At 46.0% G+C, this 20,357-nt stretch overlaps 1 protein-coding gene across 3 annotated transcripts in view; it reads right to left on the bottom strand.

Annotated features, from left to right (window-relative positions):
- Positions 1–20,357, bottom strand: part of SDK2 (sidekick cell adhesion molecule 2) — a 945,724-nt gene that overhangs the window by 290,948 nt on the left and 634,419 nt on the right. For all 3 annotated transcript variants that reach the window (XM_069199807.1, XM_069199808.1, XM_069199809.1), the window contains exon 5: positions 10,034–10,167. In XM_069199807.1, the coding sequence (XP_069055908.1) occupies positions 10,034–10,167 (134 nt within the window). The remainder of the gene's footprint in view (positions 1–10,033; positions 10,168–20,357) is intronic.

Raw genomic sequence — 20,357 nt, 5'->3', positions numbered from 1 at the left:
TAAGTCTAGTAGATGCAGGACGCAACATTTCTTGTAAAACACCCGAGTATGATAGTCGGACTACAGGAGAGCCTAACGCGTACGGTGCAAATTGGGCCTTATAGATGCGCCCTGCCTTTATAGAGCTATTGGGGCCTACTTTTAATTGGAACAGACAACAAGTCGAGCTCATACGGCTGTGCTCCCGCGGTGCACGACTCGTTCCATGCAATAAGCCGTAGGCAGAGGTCTTCCCAGGCATGCTTTGACACTTCAAGCCTCACTCCATCTGTCTCAAAGCACCAGAGGGGGTACAGCACCTAGCCGCGCCTCCCGTGGTGCCTGCGCACCAGAATGCTGCGCTGGCAAGCGGGTACCACAGACAGGAGGGACATCAGTGGCCAATTACCGCATCTCTGTTGGGCTCCCCGCAGGTGAGGAGAACGACGTAGGAGCTCGTGGGCCGCCGCTGGTGGAGCCGTGCGCTCCTCGTTACTACGCCATCAGACTCTGCACGACGCTCCTTGCAGCCACCAACATCGCTCATTATCACTGCCGGAGCCGCCGGGTGGCTCAAAACACAGGCTGGGCGCCACATCTACCATACCAGTGCGCAGCGGGCTGCCCTAGGCGGACCCGCCTGCTAATGAGGCCGCCCAGCATCAAGAAACGCAAGTCCCCTTGACCAAGGCTAGCCGAGGGAGGCCCCAAGTAAGAAAGGACACCTCCCAGCCCCCACCGCTTGTTTTTCCAGACGTCTGAACTCAGCGCTCCAAGACACACGGGTGCGCAAACGTGAAGGGGCGCTGCTTTCTGGCAAGCGTATTAAACCAATTCCAATATGGGTTCATATTGAGGCCATTTCTAAAACCACGGATGAGAGAGAGGGGAGAGCTGTCATACATGAAAGGTGCAGGCGGACTGAGTCCGATTGGATAGTAAGTTAAGGAACGACCATACTCCACCAATACCTGTCAAGCTTTGTTGGATCGCCGTAGAAGACAGAACGATATATAAGACTGCGTTAGACCTGCCAACTCACATGGTGCCACTGTGTGACACACACTAGTCGAAGTGAATAAAAAAAAGTATGGGAACTGTGATGCTGTGTGCAAGGGCGTGAGGTGAGTGAGCTTGGTCAACAGCATTACTTTATTCTGGAACTTTTTTCTATCTTTCACTTTCAGGTAACTACATATAAAAAAGAGCACAGCTTAATTGAAAATTAAAAGCAAGTTATGTTAATCAGTGGGAAATGCACTATTGTACATTATGAAACCTCTCTTAGTTAACGCACTGCACCAGAGAGCCACGGAATTGAACCATGGCAGATGCAGTGGAGAATAGGGACTTTTGTATGCTAGTCTGTGAGAGAAAGCATTGTGAACATGTAAGTCATTATTTTAAAATTGCATAACACACAGTATAAGAAAGACGGATACAAATGCCCAAAAAGATATTAGATTAAACAAGCATTGGCAAAGCCAATAGGTCTCACCCATGCAAGAATTATTGGCTTTGCAGATGTGTTTTAGCCATGCTGTTCCCCAGGATGGCTAATGTTCAGCATTGCTAAAAGTTAGTGGCATAGAAGACAGTGGTGTGAAGTGTGGAGTGGAGTGGTGAAGAGTGGAGTAGTGTTGCAGAGTGGAGTGTCAGAGAGTGTAGTGTTTTGGAGTGGCACAGTGTGGAGCAGCGTAGAAGGGGCATACACTGGAGTGGCACAGAGAACAGTGAACTGGTGTAGAGTGCATTAGCATAGAGTGTTGCAGAGTATAGTGGCATAGAGTGCAGTGGGACTGACTGCAGTTGCATTGAATTCAGCAGCATACAATGCAACATCGTAGAATGCAGTGGCAGAGATTAGAGCGGTGCATAGTAGAGTGCAGTGGTGCAGAGTGTGTGGCACAGAGTGGAGTGGCGTAGAGTAGAGTGGCATAGATTAGAGTGGCATAGAGTAGAGTGACGTAAAGTGGCACAGAATGGAGTGGCGTAGAGTAATGAAGAGGGCAGGGGCACACAGTAGAGGCATAGAGTGCAGTGGCATACAGAGCAGAGGAGGGTTGAGTGGCATAGAGTGCTGTGTGGTGTAGAGAAGATTAGCATAGAGTGGTGCAGAGTATAGTGCCGTAGAGTGGAGTAGTGTAGAGCAGAGTGGAATAGAGTTCAGTGGTAGAGAGAGCAGTGTTGCAGAGTAGAGTGTCAGAGTGCAGTGGTGTAGACTGGTGTAGAGAGCAGCGGTTTAGAATACAGTGATGCAAAGTAGAGTGCAGTGGCATAGAGTGCAGTGACATAGCAGGCAGCTGTGTAGAGTGCATTGGCACAGAGTGCAGTGGTTAAGAGTAGAGTGTGGTAGAGTGAAACAGCAGAGTGGGGTGGCACAGAATAGAGCAGAGTGGCATAGAGTGCAGTGGCATAGAGTAGATTGTTTCAGAGTAGAGCAAAGTGGTGTAGAGTGGAGTGGTGCAGGGTAGAGTGCAGTTGCATAGAGGGACAGACTTCAATGGCATAAAGTAGTACAGTGGTGCAGAGTAGAGTAGAGTGGTGTACAGCAGATTGCCATAGAGTGCAGGGGCATAGAGTTGAGTGTTACAGAGTTAAGTGCATTTACAGAGTATATTGGCATAGTGTGCACTGGCATACAGTACAGTGGCATAGAGTGGAGTTGTGCAAAGTAGGTTGGTGTGGCCTGGACTGGAGAGGTGTAGAGTGCTGTGGTGTAGAGTGGCAAAGAGTGCATTGGCATAGAGTAGAGTGGTATAGGGCAGAGTAGAGAGGTGTAGCGTGAAGTGGCATAGAATGTAGTGGTGTGGAGTGGAGAGGAGTGGTGCAGAGTGCAGTTGCATGGGGTGGTGTAAAGTGGAGTCGTGCAGAGTAGAGTGCAGTTGTGTGAAGTGGAGTATTCATGGTGTGGTAGTACACTGCCATTACAGACATCACATTTTCAATTGAATTGACCATTACATTTGCACAAAAAACTATGCAGTGCACGGACAAAAATGTGTGGAAATTGCATCACCTAGTTTAATAATTCCTTTTGATTATATTAAAGTATTAGTTTCCAACACACTTCAGAAATAACAAAAAATGTGCTTCATTTGTGTGTTCATAATTTTTATTTATTCTGAAATACTTACTCGGTTCATTTAAATTTTGTTGTGTGCTAGAAAAAAAAACCTTTCCTATCCCTCCCCCGTACCCAGCAAGATTGTCACATAAATCCTCTCACTTGGAAGTCAAAGAAAGAAAAGTAAACCTGCGCCCTTGGAAGACAACGCCTGACATTTGACCTCGGTCTTTGAATGCACAGCAGATGTGAGAGATAAGAACAAGATTTAAAGGACTGTTAATAGAAAGCCAGTTCATGGAAGGATACAGAAAACAAGGTTTAAAGAAGGACGGGGATGAACAGAACCTGGAGAGCCTAAACCAAATAAAGCCAGCAAATGGAAAGCCAAAAAGAGTGAGTTACAAACCACAAAGCAGAATGCATTCCTAGGTCAACTTTCTGAAAGCCCCCAAAATGCCTTTAGCAAACCAGACATCTGCGCTGTCTGATAGGCTGCAAACTAAAAAAGTGCTTCCAAAATATAGATTTAGTGATACCCAGACTGTACATAGGGCATTTTTTCATATCTGTCTTTAAAGGCACATAATTCACAGCTTAGCTGGTAGCTACCCTACAATACCTCTCAAAAAGAATAAATATGTGTCATCAAGAAGCTTCAAGTAACTCCATAAATTAAAGGCAATATTGGCTTCCAAGCACCCTTTACAATGGCAAATTAACCAGTTGTGCACATTTACATTTCTTTCAGGCAATAAGACACCTTGGCAAGAAGGATAGTTTAGCTGGCTGTCCCTCCCTCGGTTTCACAGCACAGGAGGCTCCCTGCTCTACACTTCAGCTGAAGCATTTCAACCCTTGGAGTTTACAGTCCTGGGATGGTTGTCGTTCCACAAAAGTGAGGGGAACTGTTTTTCTAAAATTAAAAAAGTATTGGCACGCCATGCCCATCAGATCCTCCCCACTTTGACCACTGGTGACACACAATCTCGGCTCCCTTCACGCAGTCACTCAGGGAAGAGCCGGTATCACATTGTGCCAGGGAAAACAAGCTGAATCCAAATGTAAACAGTGGATTTCTTGCTCGTTTTCAGAGGCTTTGAACTACTGATGTCCACTACGGGTACATTTCCAATAAATGTAGTCTTTAAAAAAAATGACAATTTTTGTCTTGTATGTCGCACAGGGGAAGGGTCAGATTGTATATATTATGCCATTATTACAGTACTTGTAACCAAGATCTCTAGGTTCCACAACTGACCATCTAGCCAGATCTCTTCCCTTTAGCTTCCTGGACTGCTCCACAAGATTTGACACAGCAGGTACAGCGATGTCTGAGCTACTTATGAGTACTGATAGTCAACAAGGGGTCTTCTCATCTCTGCTCCCTGTGTGGCAATAAATGGCAACAAAGAACAGTTGGAAAAGTGAGCATGTTCGAAGTGCCAAAGCTTAGTTTTCAATCTAGGATAGCCTTAATGACAATCACCTTATACGGGGGGTCTTAGAAATGGAACAAAGTACATTGAAAACTGGACTGGGGTTTTTGAATAATTTAGGCTGCAGCAAAGTCCACCACCTAGCAAGCAGGATGGATAGGGTATTATAAGTTGCATGCCAGGCTCGATCAAGCATGCAATTGGCTCTGTCCAGCTGGTCTTCATGAATGCAGAACCTCAGTACATTAACAGATAACTCATGCAGTAATGAAGTAAGCTGTAGCAGGGTGCATGTGGTGTGACCTGTTTTTAGTCTCACTCCTACATTCAGACATTTCAGTCTCTCCATTCAACTTCTAAGTAGTGACTGAGTTCTATTTCATTCTAGGTCAGGGTGTTTAAGAATTACATGTCCTGACAGTGTGAAACTCTTAAAGTCATTTTCACTGTTGCAAGGCCTGGCTCTCCCATGGAGTGGGGGGAGCTCTATCCTGCCCTGATTACACTTAATGGGCTCTACCTGCAGCACACACAAAGGAACCTACCACACCGATCTGCTTTTGCTACCTTAGACACTTTGAAGCCAGGACCAGGGGAAGAGGAAGAACTGACCCGAACCAGTTTTGGGGATAGGTCAGGGAATTACCCTAACAAAGGTTGGTACTAGGTATAAAAGTGGTTGCCTCAGAACCTCTCATCAGAACACTCTTGGACCTATGGAAGATTCAGAATAAGTCTGCCTTGCTGTTTCAGCAAGAGGGAATGCCGTGGTGACTGAAGACTTAAAACTGAACTTGCTTTCCTTGGACCAAGGCTACTTGGTGTGACCCCAAGTGTCAATTGGCTAACCTCCTGTGTGAGCTACAGGGACACAAAAAGCTTCCAGGGGACTCCCTGCAACTGCCCAGCTGTGCAGCACATGTGAACCTGCCTGTGCCATGCTGCTGGCCTCTGATGGAGTCCTGATTCCCAAGAGGTGCTCCCGGACCCTTGGCTGGCATCAGCGTGTACTCCTGAAGAAAAGGCGAAGGAGTTCTAGTGCTTCCAGGATTTAGGAGTGGCTACCACTCACTCAGCTTCAAGAAGACTCCCAAGTAATGTAACAGTGATCCCCTGAGCCCTTATGTGGCACGTGCCACTGCATTTTACACTGCATGTAGCGGGATATGTGCTCACCCCAACTTGCTAAATTATTGATTTCTCTTCAGATTATACTATAGAATTCCTTTCATACAACTGGTATTTACCCTTTGTTGATATTTTGAAACTGGGTTGCAATCTTATAAAGAAACCCAGATGAAGTCAGTAACGATCAAACACTTGTTGGTTAAAATTGATTAATAATAAGGAGATTCCAAAATATCTTCAGTGACTGATGCCATGATCTTTTTCAATGACAAGAAGAGAAGCCTGCTCAGTGGAAGGTTTCTTGACCCAACATCATTGCCGGACCCTCCAAGTAATAACCAGAAGAAACCTAAGCTGGATGGCAGAAGGTCAAAATAGCCGACCCCCAGACACGCATTGCTGTGTAAAACCCCGCAACCTACATGTGACAGACGGTCTACACACTGTTTCCAAAGAGCACCAAGAAGCCAACGAGTTTGAGAATATGGAGTATACAAAAGACTCATAAGAGAACATGCTGGAAATTGATTACTCCACAGAAAACCTCAGGAGGAGAAACAATAATAACCACCTTCATCACCAATAACTGAGGAAATATGATGGGAAGTTGGGCCTCGAATGCAGGAAAGGGTTAACTATAACTCACCCCTGCATTCCCCATTCGCCGTGAGATGCATTAAAGCAGACATCAAAAGCCGTGATTGTATATTTTATGCCTAACTCTACGGGAGCAGTTGGCATATCTGTGACCGTCGGGGGACAGTAATCTTCTGGTATTAATACGTTTTTGCAGCTTAATATCTTTTGATTGATGCCTCAGTTCCCCCAGACAGACAGGGCTGCAGATGTGCAGCTAAGATTCACATCTGTGTTTATCTGCGCCCAACCCTCTCGGCTGGCACCCTGCAGGGCGCGCCATGCCTACTGGAGCTGAAGGTCACCCTGTCCCGGTGCAAAGGCGGTCCTTTGCATTGACATGAATAATGTGTGCATTCACAGTGTGCTGGATGTACTAGGCGCTCTACAAAGGGTACCCTGACCCTGCAGATAAACAGCCAGGTCACGTGGGGAGTCATGCAAGAGCAAGGCACATGTAAGAGCTCCTATGGGTGGTATGAGCAATAACTAGCAACAGGCGGCCTGAGGGCTCCCCGGACTCTCTCTCAAGCACGTGTTTTGAAGGGGTGAGAGTCACTGGCGTGAAGTCAGGGATGCCCGATTGCAGACGTGTGAGGGACTCCCGGGAACCCAGGAGGCATGAGGGCTCCAGGTTTGGTATCCGTGATTCTCAGGTACAGAAAGGGAAGGTTTCTGAGGGTATCATTGATGCTCAGACACAAAATGTCTGGGGGTCCCCGCAGTGGTATTAGTGATGTTCAGACACAGAATGTATGGGGGTCCCCACAGTAATTTCAGTGATGATTGGGTACAGGGGGACTGAGGGTCTCTGCAGTGAAATAATTGATGCTAGGTTACAGAAGGACTCGGGGTCTCTGCAGCTATATCAGTGAGGTTTGGTTACAGAGGTTCTGTGGTCCCTGCAGTGATATCAGTGATGATTAGGTACGGAAGTTCATTGTTCCCTGCAGTGATATCATTGATGCTTGGGTATAGAAAGGCCGAGGATCTCTGTAGTGATATAAATGAAACTTGAGTACATAAGGACTGTGGATCTCTGCTGTGATATCAGTGATGCTTGGGTACAGAAGGAATCAGGGTCTCTGCTGTGATGTCAATGATGCTCTGGGTCAGAAGGACTGAGGGTCTCTGCTGTGATGTCAGTGATGCTCTGGTACAGAAGGATTAAGGGTCCTTGCAGTGAGGTCAGAGATGCTTGGTTACAGGACTGAAGGTCTCTTCAGTGATATCAGTGATGATTGGGTACAGAATATCCTTGGTCCCTGCAGTGATATCAATGATGCTCCGGTGTAGAAGGACTGAGGGTCCTTGCAGTGATACCAGTGATGTCTGGGAGCAGAAGGACTGAGGTTCTCTGTGGTGATAACAGTGATGGTCGATTACAGAAACTCCATGGATTCCTGCTGTGATATCAGTAATGCTCAGTCACAGAAGGACTGAGGGTATCTACTATAATATTAATGATGTTGTGGTACAGAAGGACTGAGGTTCTCTGCAGCTATATCAGTGATGTTTGGTTACAGAAGTTACAGGGTTCCTGCAGTGATATCAGTGATGATTAGGTACGGAAGCACTGGGTGTCTCTCCAGTGATATACGTGATGCTTGCATACAGAAGGACTGAGGGTCTCTGCAGTGATATCAGTGTTGATGGAGTACAGAAGTTCAGTGGTTCCTGCAGTGATATCAGTGATGGTTGGGTACAGAGCGAGTGAGGGTCTCTGCAGTGATATCAGTGATGGTTGGGTACAGAGCGACTGAGGGTCTCTGCAGTGATATCATTGATGACGGAGTACAGAAGTACAGTGGTCCCTGCAGTGAGATCAGTGATGGTTGGGTACAGAGCGACTGAGGGTCTCTGCAGTGATATCAGTGATGACGGAGTACAGAAGTTCTGTGGTTCCTGTAGTGATATCAGTGATGCTTGGGTACAGAGCGACTGAGGTTCTCTGCAGTAATATGAGTGATGACTGGGTACAGATGTTCCTTGTTCCCTGCAGTGATGACAGTGATACTTGGGTACAGAAGCACCGAGGGTCTCTGCAGTGATATAAGTGATGCTTGGGTACAGAAGGACTGAGGGTCTCTAATGTGATATCAGTGATGCTCGTTTATAGAAGCTCCATGGATCCCTTCAGTGACATCAGTGATGCTTGGGTACAGAAGGGCTGAGGGTCTCTGCAGTAATATGAGTGATGACTGGGCATAAAAGTTCGTTGGTCTATGCAGTGATATAAGTGACGCTTGGGTACAGAAGGACTGAGGGTCTCTGCAGTGATATGAGTGATGACTGGGTACAGAAGTTCCTTGGTCTCTGCAGTGATATATGTGACGCTTGTGTACAGAAGGACTGAGGGCCTCTGGTGTGATATCAGTGATGCTCGTTTATAGAAACTCCATGGATCCATGCAGTGATATCAGTGATGCTCGGGTACAGAAGGACTGAGGGTCTCTGCAGTGATATCGATGCTGCGGCACAGATAGTAGGAGAGTGCCCAGAAGTGACATCAGCTCTGGGGCACACGGCTAAGGGCGATACCACCACTACTCAGAAATGTGAATGTCCACACGGTAATATCAGTGTACTTCGGTGTAGAACGTGCGAGTCTATGGGGTCACATCACTGATCGTGGATGCAGACTGCGTGACTGCCATTTTACGCTGTATCAGTAATGAACAACTACAGCAAGAGTGGGTCAATAGCTTGTGGGTAATCACTGAGGTTCAGGCCCCGGGGTGCTACAGATGGGGTGAGGGTGTCTGGGGTAATATCACAGCTCAAGGCTAGAAAGGGTGTAAAGGTCCCTTAAAGTGACGCTAGTTCTGAACAAGAACTGACGAAGGTTCCGTACGGGAGACACTAGTGATGCAGAGGTACATAAAAGTGTGGGAGCACCCGGGGTGATATCGGTGAAGCATTGGCATTTATTTGCTTTAGGTTGTGTAATTAAGTTGGAACACAAACATAAGCAAAGCCAAGGCGCATATTATGAAGGTTGCTGTGTTCTGGGGAGGGTTTGGTTCTTTACTGTGAAAGGCTGCATGTTTCATGGGCTGAAGCGGGGCCCCTTGCACAACTGTGGTATGAACACGTGGTGTACAGTATTTTTTTTCACATCTTTAACAGTAGTGATGTGTGGAGGTTTGTGATTTAAGTGCGAGAGTACATGGTTTAATCCGTAGGTGGAGTTTGATTAAAGTCCACCCCGAATATGGAGAGTGTCTCATGTCAGGCACGACTCAGCTGCACTTCAGCCAATAGAAACGCTCCTCATGTTCCGCACGCTGATTGGTTAAAGACCTGCGCAAAGTGCGTCCAATGGTTAGGTGGTCACATGCCCTTGTCTGATAGACACATCTACCTATTCACACACTAATGCTCCTCAGGCTCATCTCTCCCTTCAAAACAAGTAACAGTTGTGACAAAGCAACTAGTAGCCCAAAGAGTCTGCAGGCTTTGACATACAGAGGAGCAATCGGCACCAACAGTACCCAAGCCGTCAGCTCCGCCCCAATGCCGGCACTGCGTCAAAGCCAGTTAAAAGCCCAGAAACCACAAGCACTATCTTCTTCCACTAAGTTTCATAGTCCACGGCGGCATGTGTTTTTATTCTTACCTGTTGTGCTTGGTCTATTGTGAGCTGGACTCATGACTCAGCACCACAGTATTACATTCTGGATCTACACTGCCAGCACCGTGGAGCAGCAGTGAGCAGTTGAGAAGATTCGCTCATCCACCCCTCTCCTCCCTCTACCATTGGGCTAGCACAGTCCTCACTTACTTTCTATGGTGAGTGTGATAGGCTGGCTGGTCTTGTTGTCGCCATTCTTGTCGTTGACTGCCTGAACATAGTAGCGTCCCACGTCTGGTGCTACCGAAGACAGGATAACTAGTGTATTGTCCATCGTGATGGCACTGCATGAGAGACAAAAAGAGTGGGATTAGCCTGGGTTAGGGAAGAGTTGTTTGGCTGCCAGAAAGTAGTACTGAGCAGTCGCGGCTCGCTGGGGTCACAGGGGAAGGGGCGATGCGCAGGGGCGGGGGACATTAAAAATATTGAAAAACAATACATTTTTAAAAACTTACCTCGTCCGCGCGCCGCTCCTCTCCTCCGTCTCCATCGTTTCTGCAGGCACAGGCTCCCAGCCTGCCCTCTGGCCAATCCTGACACTATTGGCTGGGTGCTCCCAGGTAGACTGGGAGCCTGTGCAGGGTTCTCCAGCCCGGCAACTCTATTGCCAGGCTGCAGAGAGCCCTGTGCGCATGTGTGTTTGGCCGGCCCGAGACGGCCAGCCAAACATACATGCACAGTGAGGGGAGTGTACAGTGCACTCCCATCACTACTCGTCACTCCATATGCCCCGCCCTTTAACAAGGAAAGGATAAACCCTGTTTATTATCCTTTCGCTGTTGAAGGATTTCCAGCAGTTGCTGCTGGCGGGGGCCGACGCTCCTCTGTCCAAGCGGAGGAGCTGCCACTAGTACTGAGTATCTGAGGCCCACTTGGAGGTATATAATATTAACAGTAATAATATTGACCATTTATACTGTGCACCTCAAGCATAGAATTATTGTATGTTTTTTAAATACCACCTTGTTATTAATACACAACTGGACGATAGTCATTTATTTGACCTTCTGAGGATGAAAGGCTATGCCAGTTAGGGGTGATCGAAAAATTCCATTCTGCTGGTGGATTTGGCGGAATTTTGGTGAGACTGCTTTTCTCTTGTCAGGCAGAGTTCCAGCCAAATGCCGCCAATCCCTGTGTGGCTGAATTTTTTTTAGCAAGCAGCTCCAGAATGTTAAATTGGTGAGTGAGATTTGCCTTTTCCTAGTGCGATTTCTGGTTGCTAGGAGGACATCTGGCAAGATTTTTCTTTAGTCTGCGGTTGCAACCGTTCATGGTCAGAAAGCTGCCACTTGAGTATAAAATCTGCTGCACCCTCTGGCACGGTGTGTGGTGCAGTTCACACTGATTTTTCAGCAAGCAAAGTGCTTCAGTCAGTAAATCACAGCACAAGCAGCAAAACATACTTATTTCTGCCCACTGGGGGAACTCCCCAGAATCTCATGAGGTTTTTATCTAACTCCGCAGAATCAAATTCCATACGTTCCGCTCACCCGTAGTGCCAGTATTGCCAGGATTCAAATGTGTGACTTCGAGGTAAGATAAAGGTCTCTGCAGCAAATGTGCCCTCCCCACAGACTAATGTCTTGAGTTAGAGAAAATGTGGGCAGCATGCTATTATAACACCCAAATACCCTCTAACTCAAACTTTGCTGGGGCAATGCCTATTAGACAGTCCATGCACAGTCTGTTGTGAGGCACACTGCGGCTCATTAAATATACACCAAGGTTTGGAGTTGGCTTATTGTTTACCATTGGTTGGCTTTCCCTGTCGCTCTTATTTGCCTGCTTCTTTTCTGTTTCCCAGCTTGTCAATCTTGTGTCTATCCCTGCCACCTAGCATCACTTTCCCTCCTTTTCTTTATTTCGATTGGTTAGATTCACTATTTCTACTGCTTGTTTTCTCTCCTTGAGAGTGCCTATCCCCTTCATGTAATTCTAGCCCCCTGTACTACATATTGCTCTGCCACATGTCTGCTTCTCCCCATCTCCTCCACCTTGCGCTGGCCTCTGTACCTCTCCCTGCGGCTTCTCCACCTGCGCCCTGTGTCTTTCTACCCCCAGTGGTGCCCTCTGTGTTGCTTCCCCCAACCCCTGCGTTGCTTCTTGCCTCCCCCTGCCCTCCTCGTGTTGCTTCTGCACCCCTGCCCTGCCCCCTCCCAGTGTTGCTTCCATGGCGGGTGCTGCTTCTGTCCCCTGTCGGTTTGCCTCACCAACCCCCACTTTAAAAAAACAAAACACTTCTGCATGTTTTATTTTCTTTTAGTTACCAATTCGACTCGGATCGATAGTTAAAAATAAAAGCACCTGCGCCATTTTGTAAGGGCGCACCTACAAAATAACTAACACAAGTGCCTGCACCAAAGGCTTTTAATGTAATCTTTAGCCATGCTGCACAGCAACAGGGATGCTTTCAGTGTGCCTATAAGCAAGTGACAAAGCCTATAGGCCTCAACTGCTGACCCTATTGGCTTTGATAATGCTTGTTTTTTCTTACAAACACAACAATAATAATAAAAATAACTTTTTTTCCTCTCTGAGACAGACTTTATAAAAAAAGAACCACTTTAGTATATCTCCTTCCACGTGTCAATGCTGCATTCAACATCTACGTGTCCCGTAGAAAGCAGGTTTTACTGCTAATGTCCACGGTAAGAATAAATTACTAATGTTAATCTGTTTTTTCAGAAAAAACTGTGCATTTGCATCAATTCTGAACATGGCCAAACATCATGACAAAAGGTGCATGTTTGAATGAAAAACACCTTTAAATTTATCTGTTCTAATCAAGTGACATAAACATCAGATGCAATCGCTGCTAGCTGCTCGAACGCATTGTATGAATTCATCATTATCAAATAAATGTACATTTTGTCGGGGGAACTGTTTTACACAAGAGTGACTAACACATCCGCAAGATAAGTAGTTCTGGACATAAAGATTTAAGTATAGGAAAACTACCTACTCTGGTGCCTATGGTTGTGTTTTGTGGCACCATTTTGCTTCTGGGTCGAATCCAGAGACCCACAACTATGGTACATGTAGCGTTCCTTGATTGCAGCATCATCTCTGTGGGGTAGTTTCTAGTCACAGATATGGTTGGTGCCAAGTCAATCCACGAAGTAGTCAACCCTTTATCAGCTTAGCCTTTCACCCAGAAGGTGACATCTTAAGGGAAGTATGATAGGTACATGCAAATGCATGTACTCTTATCCTTCACGCATCTCCATCACGCATCATTCATGCACATCTTCATCACTGGTTTGGAGCACACCTCTAAGCCTCACGCACAACACCACAATTCTTTTTACACAGATCATACTAAAACCCAACACTCTACTAACCATGCACCACAAACTAGGTAGCATATTTCTCTAACACAAAAATACTTTGGATGCTGATGAGAGGTAGGAATGCACGATATTAAGTAATACAGCGATAAACAATATAATACAGTTCCACCAACGTACATGTAACTAGAACTGTGACTCAAAAACCAAAGTAAAAGCATAAAAGTGGGACGGACACATGGATCTGCTGTATTGAGGAACTGAAGAACTTCCATTAACAAAGTTTACAATAAAGTACTTAATTGAAAACAATGTCCGTTTAACCATGACGCCAACAGCCACGGACATACATATCCTAAAAAAACGCAGCTGTTTGTTTGAGCTCTGAGCACTGCCTGCTCCACCCCCCGTCCTGTCCCCCCCTCCCCACCCCCAGCACACCCCAGAGTAATACCTTCTCCTTTGTGAATTAGTCTCCACCCCAACCCGGAAGTCAATGTCTCATCAGTGGTTTGGAACTTCATTTGTAGTCATAAACAATGGATTAATTTCTCTCCGAATCAGAAAAAGGAGGGGGACACGCCTTTCATGCGCCCCCTCCTATTTGGAGTTTGAGAAGGACTGCAAATTTTTTTTTTTACATGTAAGAAATTATTTTTCAACTCGTAAAAGGGCTTTTGCACATTGAGAAACGTTTTTTTTGTGGTGGCAAACTATGACATTTCGAATCAAATGGTTTGTGGTTGCAAAAGGACTGTGTAAACCAGGCTCATTGTATCAAAGTCATCTCCATAATAAGTTAACATTAAAATTATACTTGTGTACTGAGGATTTCTGGCCCTTTCTCATGTTTAAACTGCAGGGAATACAAATAACATTATCAAAGTGAATCAAGTTATGCGTCGGCACAGTGGCAAAAGGTCCATATTAAAACAATAAGCAAAGAAAGAGGTAAAGCAACCTCAGTATTGACCATTGCGTGAGGTTTCAAGCCAGCTGCAACACTATTGCAGTTTTGACTCATCTGAGATGAGCTCTTGCTTGGTGTGAGATGATAGTTGCATTGTTTTTCACAATTCACAATTGATTATATTATAGTTCTTTCACCTAAAACTAGGGAGATTGTTTTCACCTTCTAAGACATTAGACATTTGTTACACTCTCCATACGAATTCAAAATAAGTTATTTTACATGAAGACATATGAATGCAAAGAACAACAGAAAACGTAGAAACATGTGACTAAACACAGCCTAACATTTAATATTCTTGACTGATTTCAAGGGCCATTTAATAAGCCATAATATATCTGTAACAGCATGCAAACTGTGCACGAGACGATGCTGTGCAGCTCCATAAATGGTAGGTGTAGGTATATAAGGAGTGTTCTTAAGCAGTAGTACTATTAGACAGTGAGTGATGTTAAAAGCCTCAAGGCTACTGGAAGTCAACTATTTTCAGAATCTGAACATGGTTACATTTTAAACAAATTGGAAACTTTATGAATGGAAGTGTCGCCCTGCATGGCTGTGGAGAGGGTGCGCCCTCCTATGTGTTGAACATCTGGTAAAGACATGGTATGTTTCATCAGGTTTTTTATTTTAGTCTCAGTGAAAGTTAGCATGTTCACAGGTGGCTGAAGAACTGAGACCACAGAACGTGGCTCTGAAGTCAAGAGGAGCACCCAAAGTGCACCCCTCCATTGAGGCGTTACTACTGTCCACTCACCGAGCTGAGAGAGACTGGCAGTGTTGACAGCAATGACTGCAAGTGGAAGAGCCAGGAGCAGATCCTCCATTAGGACGAAGGAGCGTTGACCCTCTACCTAAAATGTCCCCCCAAGGATGAAAAATAAAATGGTAATAAAGTTAATTTACCACCATTTTATTTTCCACTCTCCAGTCCTGAACCATGTCAGGATGGGTGGGGCCACTGCTGCTGAGTGGCAGCAGTGAGCTGTGCATAGTTTAAAGTGTGCAGGCCTTTCTGGCCAGCTGTATTGTGACGGCCAACTAGATACACACATTTTAAAATTCTCTAAACTAGCTATCTTAAGACAGCTGGGTCAGAGAAAGCACAGGCCTCCAGTGCTCTTGAGAGAGCTGTGAGAGGTTGCGCCCCCCAATCCTGGCGCTTCATTCAGCATGAAAGCAGCACCAGGATTTCTTAAGGGAATTTGCTGGAGCTCAAGGAGACCGGAGCGAGGAGGACATCAGATGCCGTACAGCAAAGTAAGAGTTTTTTTCTTGTTATGTACACACACCACCCACCTTGCATTCATGCATGTGCCAACACCACATTTGCCCACTACCCCACTCTGCCTACATGCCAGCTGCCACTGGGAAGAGCCAGTCTTGTTTGCCTGTTGCCTTCATGAGAGTCTCTCGTTAGAAGCTCTACCTGTTTTACTAAACTGGGTCCTTTGTTACATCTTTGTGGTACTGGGGCGAAGAGTGAGTGTTCACCTTTGTATTTGCGAGTTAGGGTTAGAAGGCAGGGAATGAGATTCACTGAATGGGTTACGCAAAAGGGAAGTCTTAGGTGAGAATGGCCTGGTCCTTTTGTGTGACCTGAGAGTACGCCTGGAACTTTCCTGGTCCTTCCCCCATCAGTGTGCAGAGGTCTGGTGGCTGATGGGAAGGAGTGACATATATTTTCCTTTGCATCAACAAGTTCTGAGTCCTGGAATCATTTTGCCCCGGCCCTAGGATTGTCACTATAGTTATGCTTCAGCAGCTGATGGGGGAGGATGCATTTTTCTCTCTCTTTGAAGTGTAGCCCCCTGTTCCCTGCCAGGAATCCCCCAGCACAGATCTATGTCCCTTTGTATCACTCTTGCTGTCACATTTCTCTTTTTTTTTCTCTCCCATTCTTCTCTTGTCACTTTTGCGCTCAATTACTCACACTTGTTTTGTTGTTATATCTGGCTATAGAGAGTTTTATCCGTGAGCTGTTCTCAATTCTTCAAAAGAGTACAGCAAGAAGTAGAACAAAGGGTGGTTTCTTGTGTTTTTCAGGATTTTACATTGCTTGTACGGGTTGCACATCTAGTTCATGGCATTTCAAGGATGGTTACCTTGTTCTATCTGTATTCTCGTTAGGATTTGGTACAGAGGTATCAAGTGGCTCTTTTGTTAGACAGCATATACGACATGGTGGCAGTGTGTGTTCTTTGAAGTATTTAGGTGTTGACATGATGACATTAGAATTGCTGAGTTGTAGCTTTTTGATTTAAGAAGGGTTTGCTGTTGCCTTGACCTTTCATAAAATACATTACTATTCACTAATCACCCTTGCATGTTCATTTATTTAATTTTGCTATCATGATAACATGTTCACAAAGTAAAAGACATGAGTAGAGGCAAGAAAAATACTGGATCTTTGTCAATTATGTATATTAATCAATATTTTATTGTACGATTTTTAAGTTCACCACTTGTAATGCAAACTTAATCTTGTGACACCTTTTCATATGACTCTTCTTTGGGGGCACAGGTCATTCTCTCAACTTCCATACTGATGTAATCCAAGCTATTGCTTCATTATGGGATTTGCACTGTAGGGCAGCTGGAGGCAGCACAGAGTAGAGTCCTGCAACTATTACCAAACAACTCCCTAACAAAATCGTGGATATACTAGCATTTCAAATTGCTTGTTTACTGATTTTCCTGTTTCTCATACACACAGAGTTTCAAGTGGGCCAGGTCCCTCCGGGCCTCAGACCTGATAGTGATTAAAAACAAACATTGAAAGAGGCCCCTACTGAACCCTATTCTCATGCCCTTAACTTTACAAGCAAAAACACTGATTGATTTCTGAACAATGAATGTGAAATATGGTAATCCTTATTGTTCCTGCTTATAGTTCATATGATTTACCTAACCTCACATTCCTTAAGAGTATTGCTTCTGTTTCTGTTTTGTGTAGTATATTGTTAGGGTCGAGTCTGCGTTGCATGCGCTCGCGCATGCGTATCACAGCGAGACGCTTTAGTATTTAGAAAAGTGCTCGGAGCCCTGTCAACTTCACATCAGTGGTTTTTATTGGTTCGTGGGCTTGTCTAATAAAATCTGCTTGCTTTCATTAGTCGAAGGCAAGCATACGTCATGCCTTTTCCGGTGGCTAGCCCTCCTCGAGCGCAGCGACCAAGTACAGAAAACATGCGAGGCTCGCTGTTTTCCATCGGGCTCGTGGACTTCTTTTTCTCTAGTTTACGAGCGCGATCTTGCTTGGCAGAAGTCGAGCGCTTTACATAGTTAATTTCACTTTTTCGGGTTATGTACATAAATGCACTTTTGCCCACTAGGTGAAAAGTCAGGTTAGGAGTTTACAACACAATCAGCTTTAACAAGAGCAAACACGAGACCCGTTGCATTGTAAATGCTTGTTTTTGTATTGTGCCTACTTCGAACTGTCATTGCTGGGTGTTTATAACGAGATACGATTGATAGCTCCAGAGCAGAGGCTAAGGTAGTGCTAGTTTCTCAGTGCCAGTCAGAGAGCCAAAATTGCATTCAGAATACATGGCCATACATTCCTTGGCCTTTCTGCAGGGAGCACAGAGTAGTGGTCACCTATTCCAGATGCAGTTGTGATTCTGTGCAAATGTGTGTGAAGGATGTGCACAGCTGGCAAAATATTGCGCAAAATTAAAAGAAAATGCAGTGTTTACAAGTGAGTGTCCCCGTTGTGTTTTTGGGTGGCTGGTGAAATGAAGGAGATGCAAGGAAGTGCATTCAAGAGAGGGTGAAAAGAGGGTGCTAGAGAGGAAAGAGATGAGGTGGAAGATATGTAGGTGGACGAGACGAGAGAAGGGCGTACCTGTCTAACACAGAGTGAACACAGCTGGAGTGATTGAAACACTCTGAAGACCACAACCTCTTCCACAGGCCTCAGTAAGGCCTCATCATTTAGGAAATAAAACCATTTCAATTTTAATTATTTACAACAAACTCACATTTACTCGTTTGAGCAGCGCCCTTAATTACACTGGTAATACCCCTCTTAGCGACCCCACCCACTTTTTTCTCCCACTTAATGCCAAACACACAAAACACTTGAAATCTGGTATCCATTTTTTCTTACATAAATGCATCCGAAAGTCTCTGGGTCTCATACACGCATTCGTTTTGTCAATCTCCCACTGGCTGTGTTTTGCCACACACACAGACTGGTATTTTTTTCCAGAGCCTCGCTCTCTCATACATATTACTGTCCTGACCTCACACATTCCTAGTATGTCTCACACACGTGTTCCGTGTCTGTTTCCCTCCGCTCTCACATACACAGCCTCAGCCATGGTACGTGTCTCTCTCGCGGACACCTGCAGAGTTCACACTAGTCTTTTACAAAGTGATAACAAGTAATAGACCCTTTTCATGCTTTAGAAATTAAAAGTAAAAAAAATCAATAAGGCCGCAGAAGCAGACCGGTTTCGTAGTGATTTCCACCTGCCCTACAGTGGGCCGCGGCTCTCAGCGGCTCTTAATCTTTGTTTTCTCAAACCAGGAATGGGTAAACAAGAAGGGAGGATTTGTGCGCCTGCGAGATTAGGCCATTTCAGAGGCTTGTGTAAGCAGCCCTGTCGCAGTAGCAGCGCCTGCAGTAGTGGTCGGCCATGATAAGCGAGGGATCAGTACAAGTTAAAAGCGCGCCAGCGCCATTTCCCCCGTCTCCCTCGAGGATGCATTCAGTTCTTTGAAAGCTGATTAGTTCTAGCGCTTTCCCCGCACCGATGATCGCCCTGATGCTTTGTGTAATTTGCCATGGCGGCACGGCCGAGCCACGGCAGTGCTACCCCCTAGGTGAAGATGGATTAGAAAGCAGTGCGAGACCGGGAAGCCCGTAGAATATCTCAATCCATTGCATACCAACGGGCAATTAAAACGTACTTTCTGTTTCAAAATCTCAATCTTGAGTAGACCCAGAAACTGTCATGCAGGTGCAAATGACAACATGGGCTTCTGACTTCAATGCCAGAGCCTGAGAAATGGACGTCAGGCATCCATCTTCTTGATGATGTCTGGTGATGCATGCAGCGCATGCAAGCTTGCAGTCACTGGGTGTTCATTAATTTTAAAGTTAGGTGAGACGGTAGTCAGATCTCAACAGGCCTTTTCAAAGTTGGTTTAAATGTCTTATCCAAGTCAAAACGTACATTGACGTAGATCAGAATTAATCAGGGCATGTGTTTTCTCCCCTCATTAGAGCACAAACGTGCCCACTTTAAAGACCTCCTGGATAACAACGCACACGACAGCAAAGAGCTCTTCAGTATCGTGAAAGAACTCTCCAACCCCAGCGCCAACGTCAACGACATCCCACCATCCCAAGAACTCTGCAACGTAATGTCCACCTTTTTCCACTGGAAGTTCACTGACATCCACAACAGCTTCAACGCCACACCCACGCCAGACCTCACCCCCGAAAACTCCACCCGTGCAAACTGCCTGACCTCCTGGACCAACGTCAACGACACAGAGACACGCAAGCTCATGAACACCATCCACTCAGGTTCTCCGTCAGACCCCTGTCCCCACCTCGTATACAACAAAGCCGACTCTACCATCGCCCCCCAACTACGGAAGATCATCAACATCTCCTTCGAAACAGCAACATTCCTGGAAAGTTTGAAGCACGCCGAAATCTGCGCCCTCCTCAAGAAGCCCAAAGCAGACCCCAACGACCTCAAGAATTTCTGACCGATCTCCCTACTCCCTTTCCCAGCGAAGGTCATTGAAAAAATCGCCAACACACAACTAACCAGCCACCTCGAAGACAACAACATCCTAGACCCCTCCCAGTCCGGCTTCAGACGAAATCAAAGCACTGAGACCGCCCTCCTCGCCGCCACAGACGACATCAGATGCCAAATGGACAACGGCGAAACATCAGCCCTCATCCTCCTGGACCTATCAGCCGCTTTCGAGAAAGTCTGCCACCGCACCCTAAAAACACGCCTCAACGAAACCGGAATTCAAGGAAAAGCCCTCGACTGGATCATCTCATTCCTCTCCAGCAGAACCCAGAGAGTCCGCCTCCCCCCCTTCCGCTCCGAAGCCACCGACATCATCTGCGGCATCCCCCAAGGCTCATCCCTCAGCCCGACGCTGTTCAACATCTACATGGCCCCCCTTGCTAAAGTGGCCAGACAACACAACCTCAACATTCTCTCCTACGCTGATG

The sequence above is a fragment of the Pleurodeles waltl genome, chromosome 7, assembly GCF_031143425.1.
Source record: "Pleurodeles waltl isolate 20211129_DDA chromosome 7, aPleWal1.hap1.20221129, whole genome shotgun sequence".
NCBI lineage: Eukaryota > Metazoa > Chordata > Amphibia > Caudata > Salamandridae > Pleurodeles > Pleurodeles waltl.
Note: the sequence above shows the minus strand (reverse complement) of the source record. Positions and strands in the feature narration are given on the sequence as shown.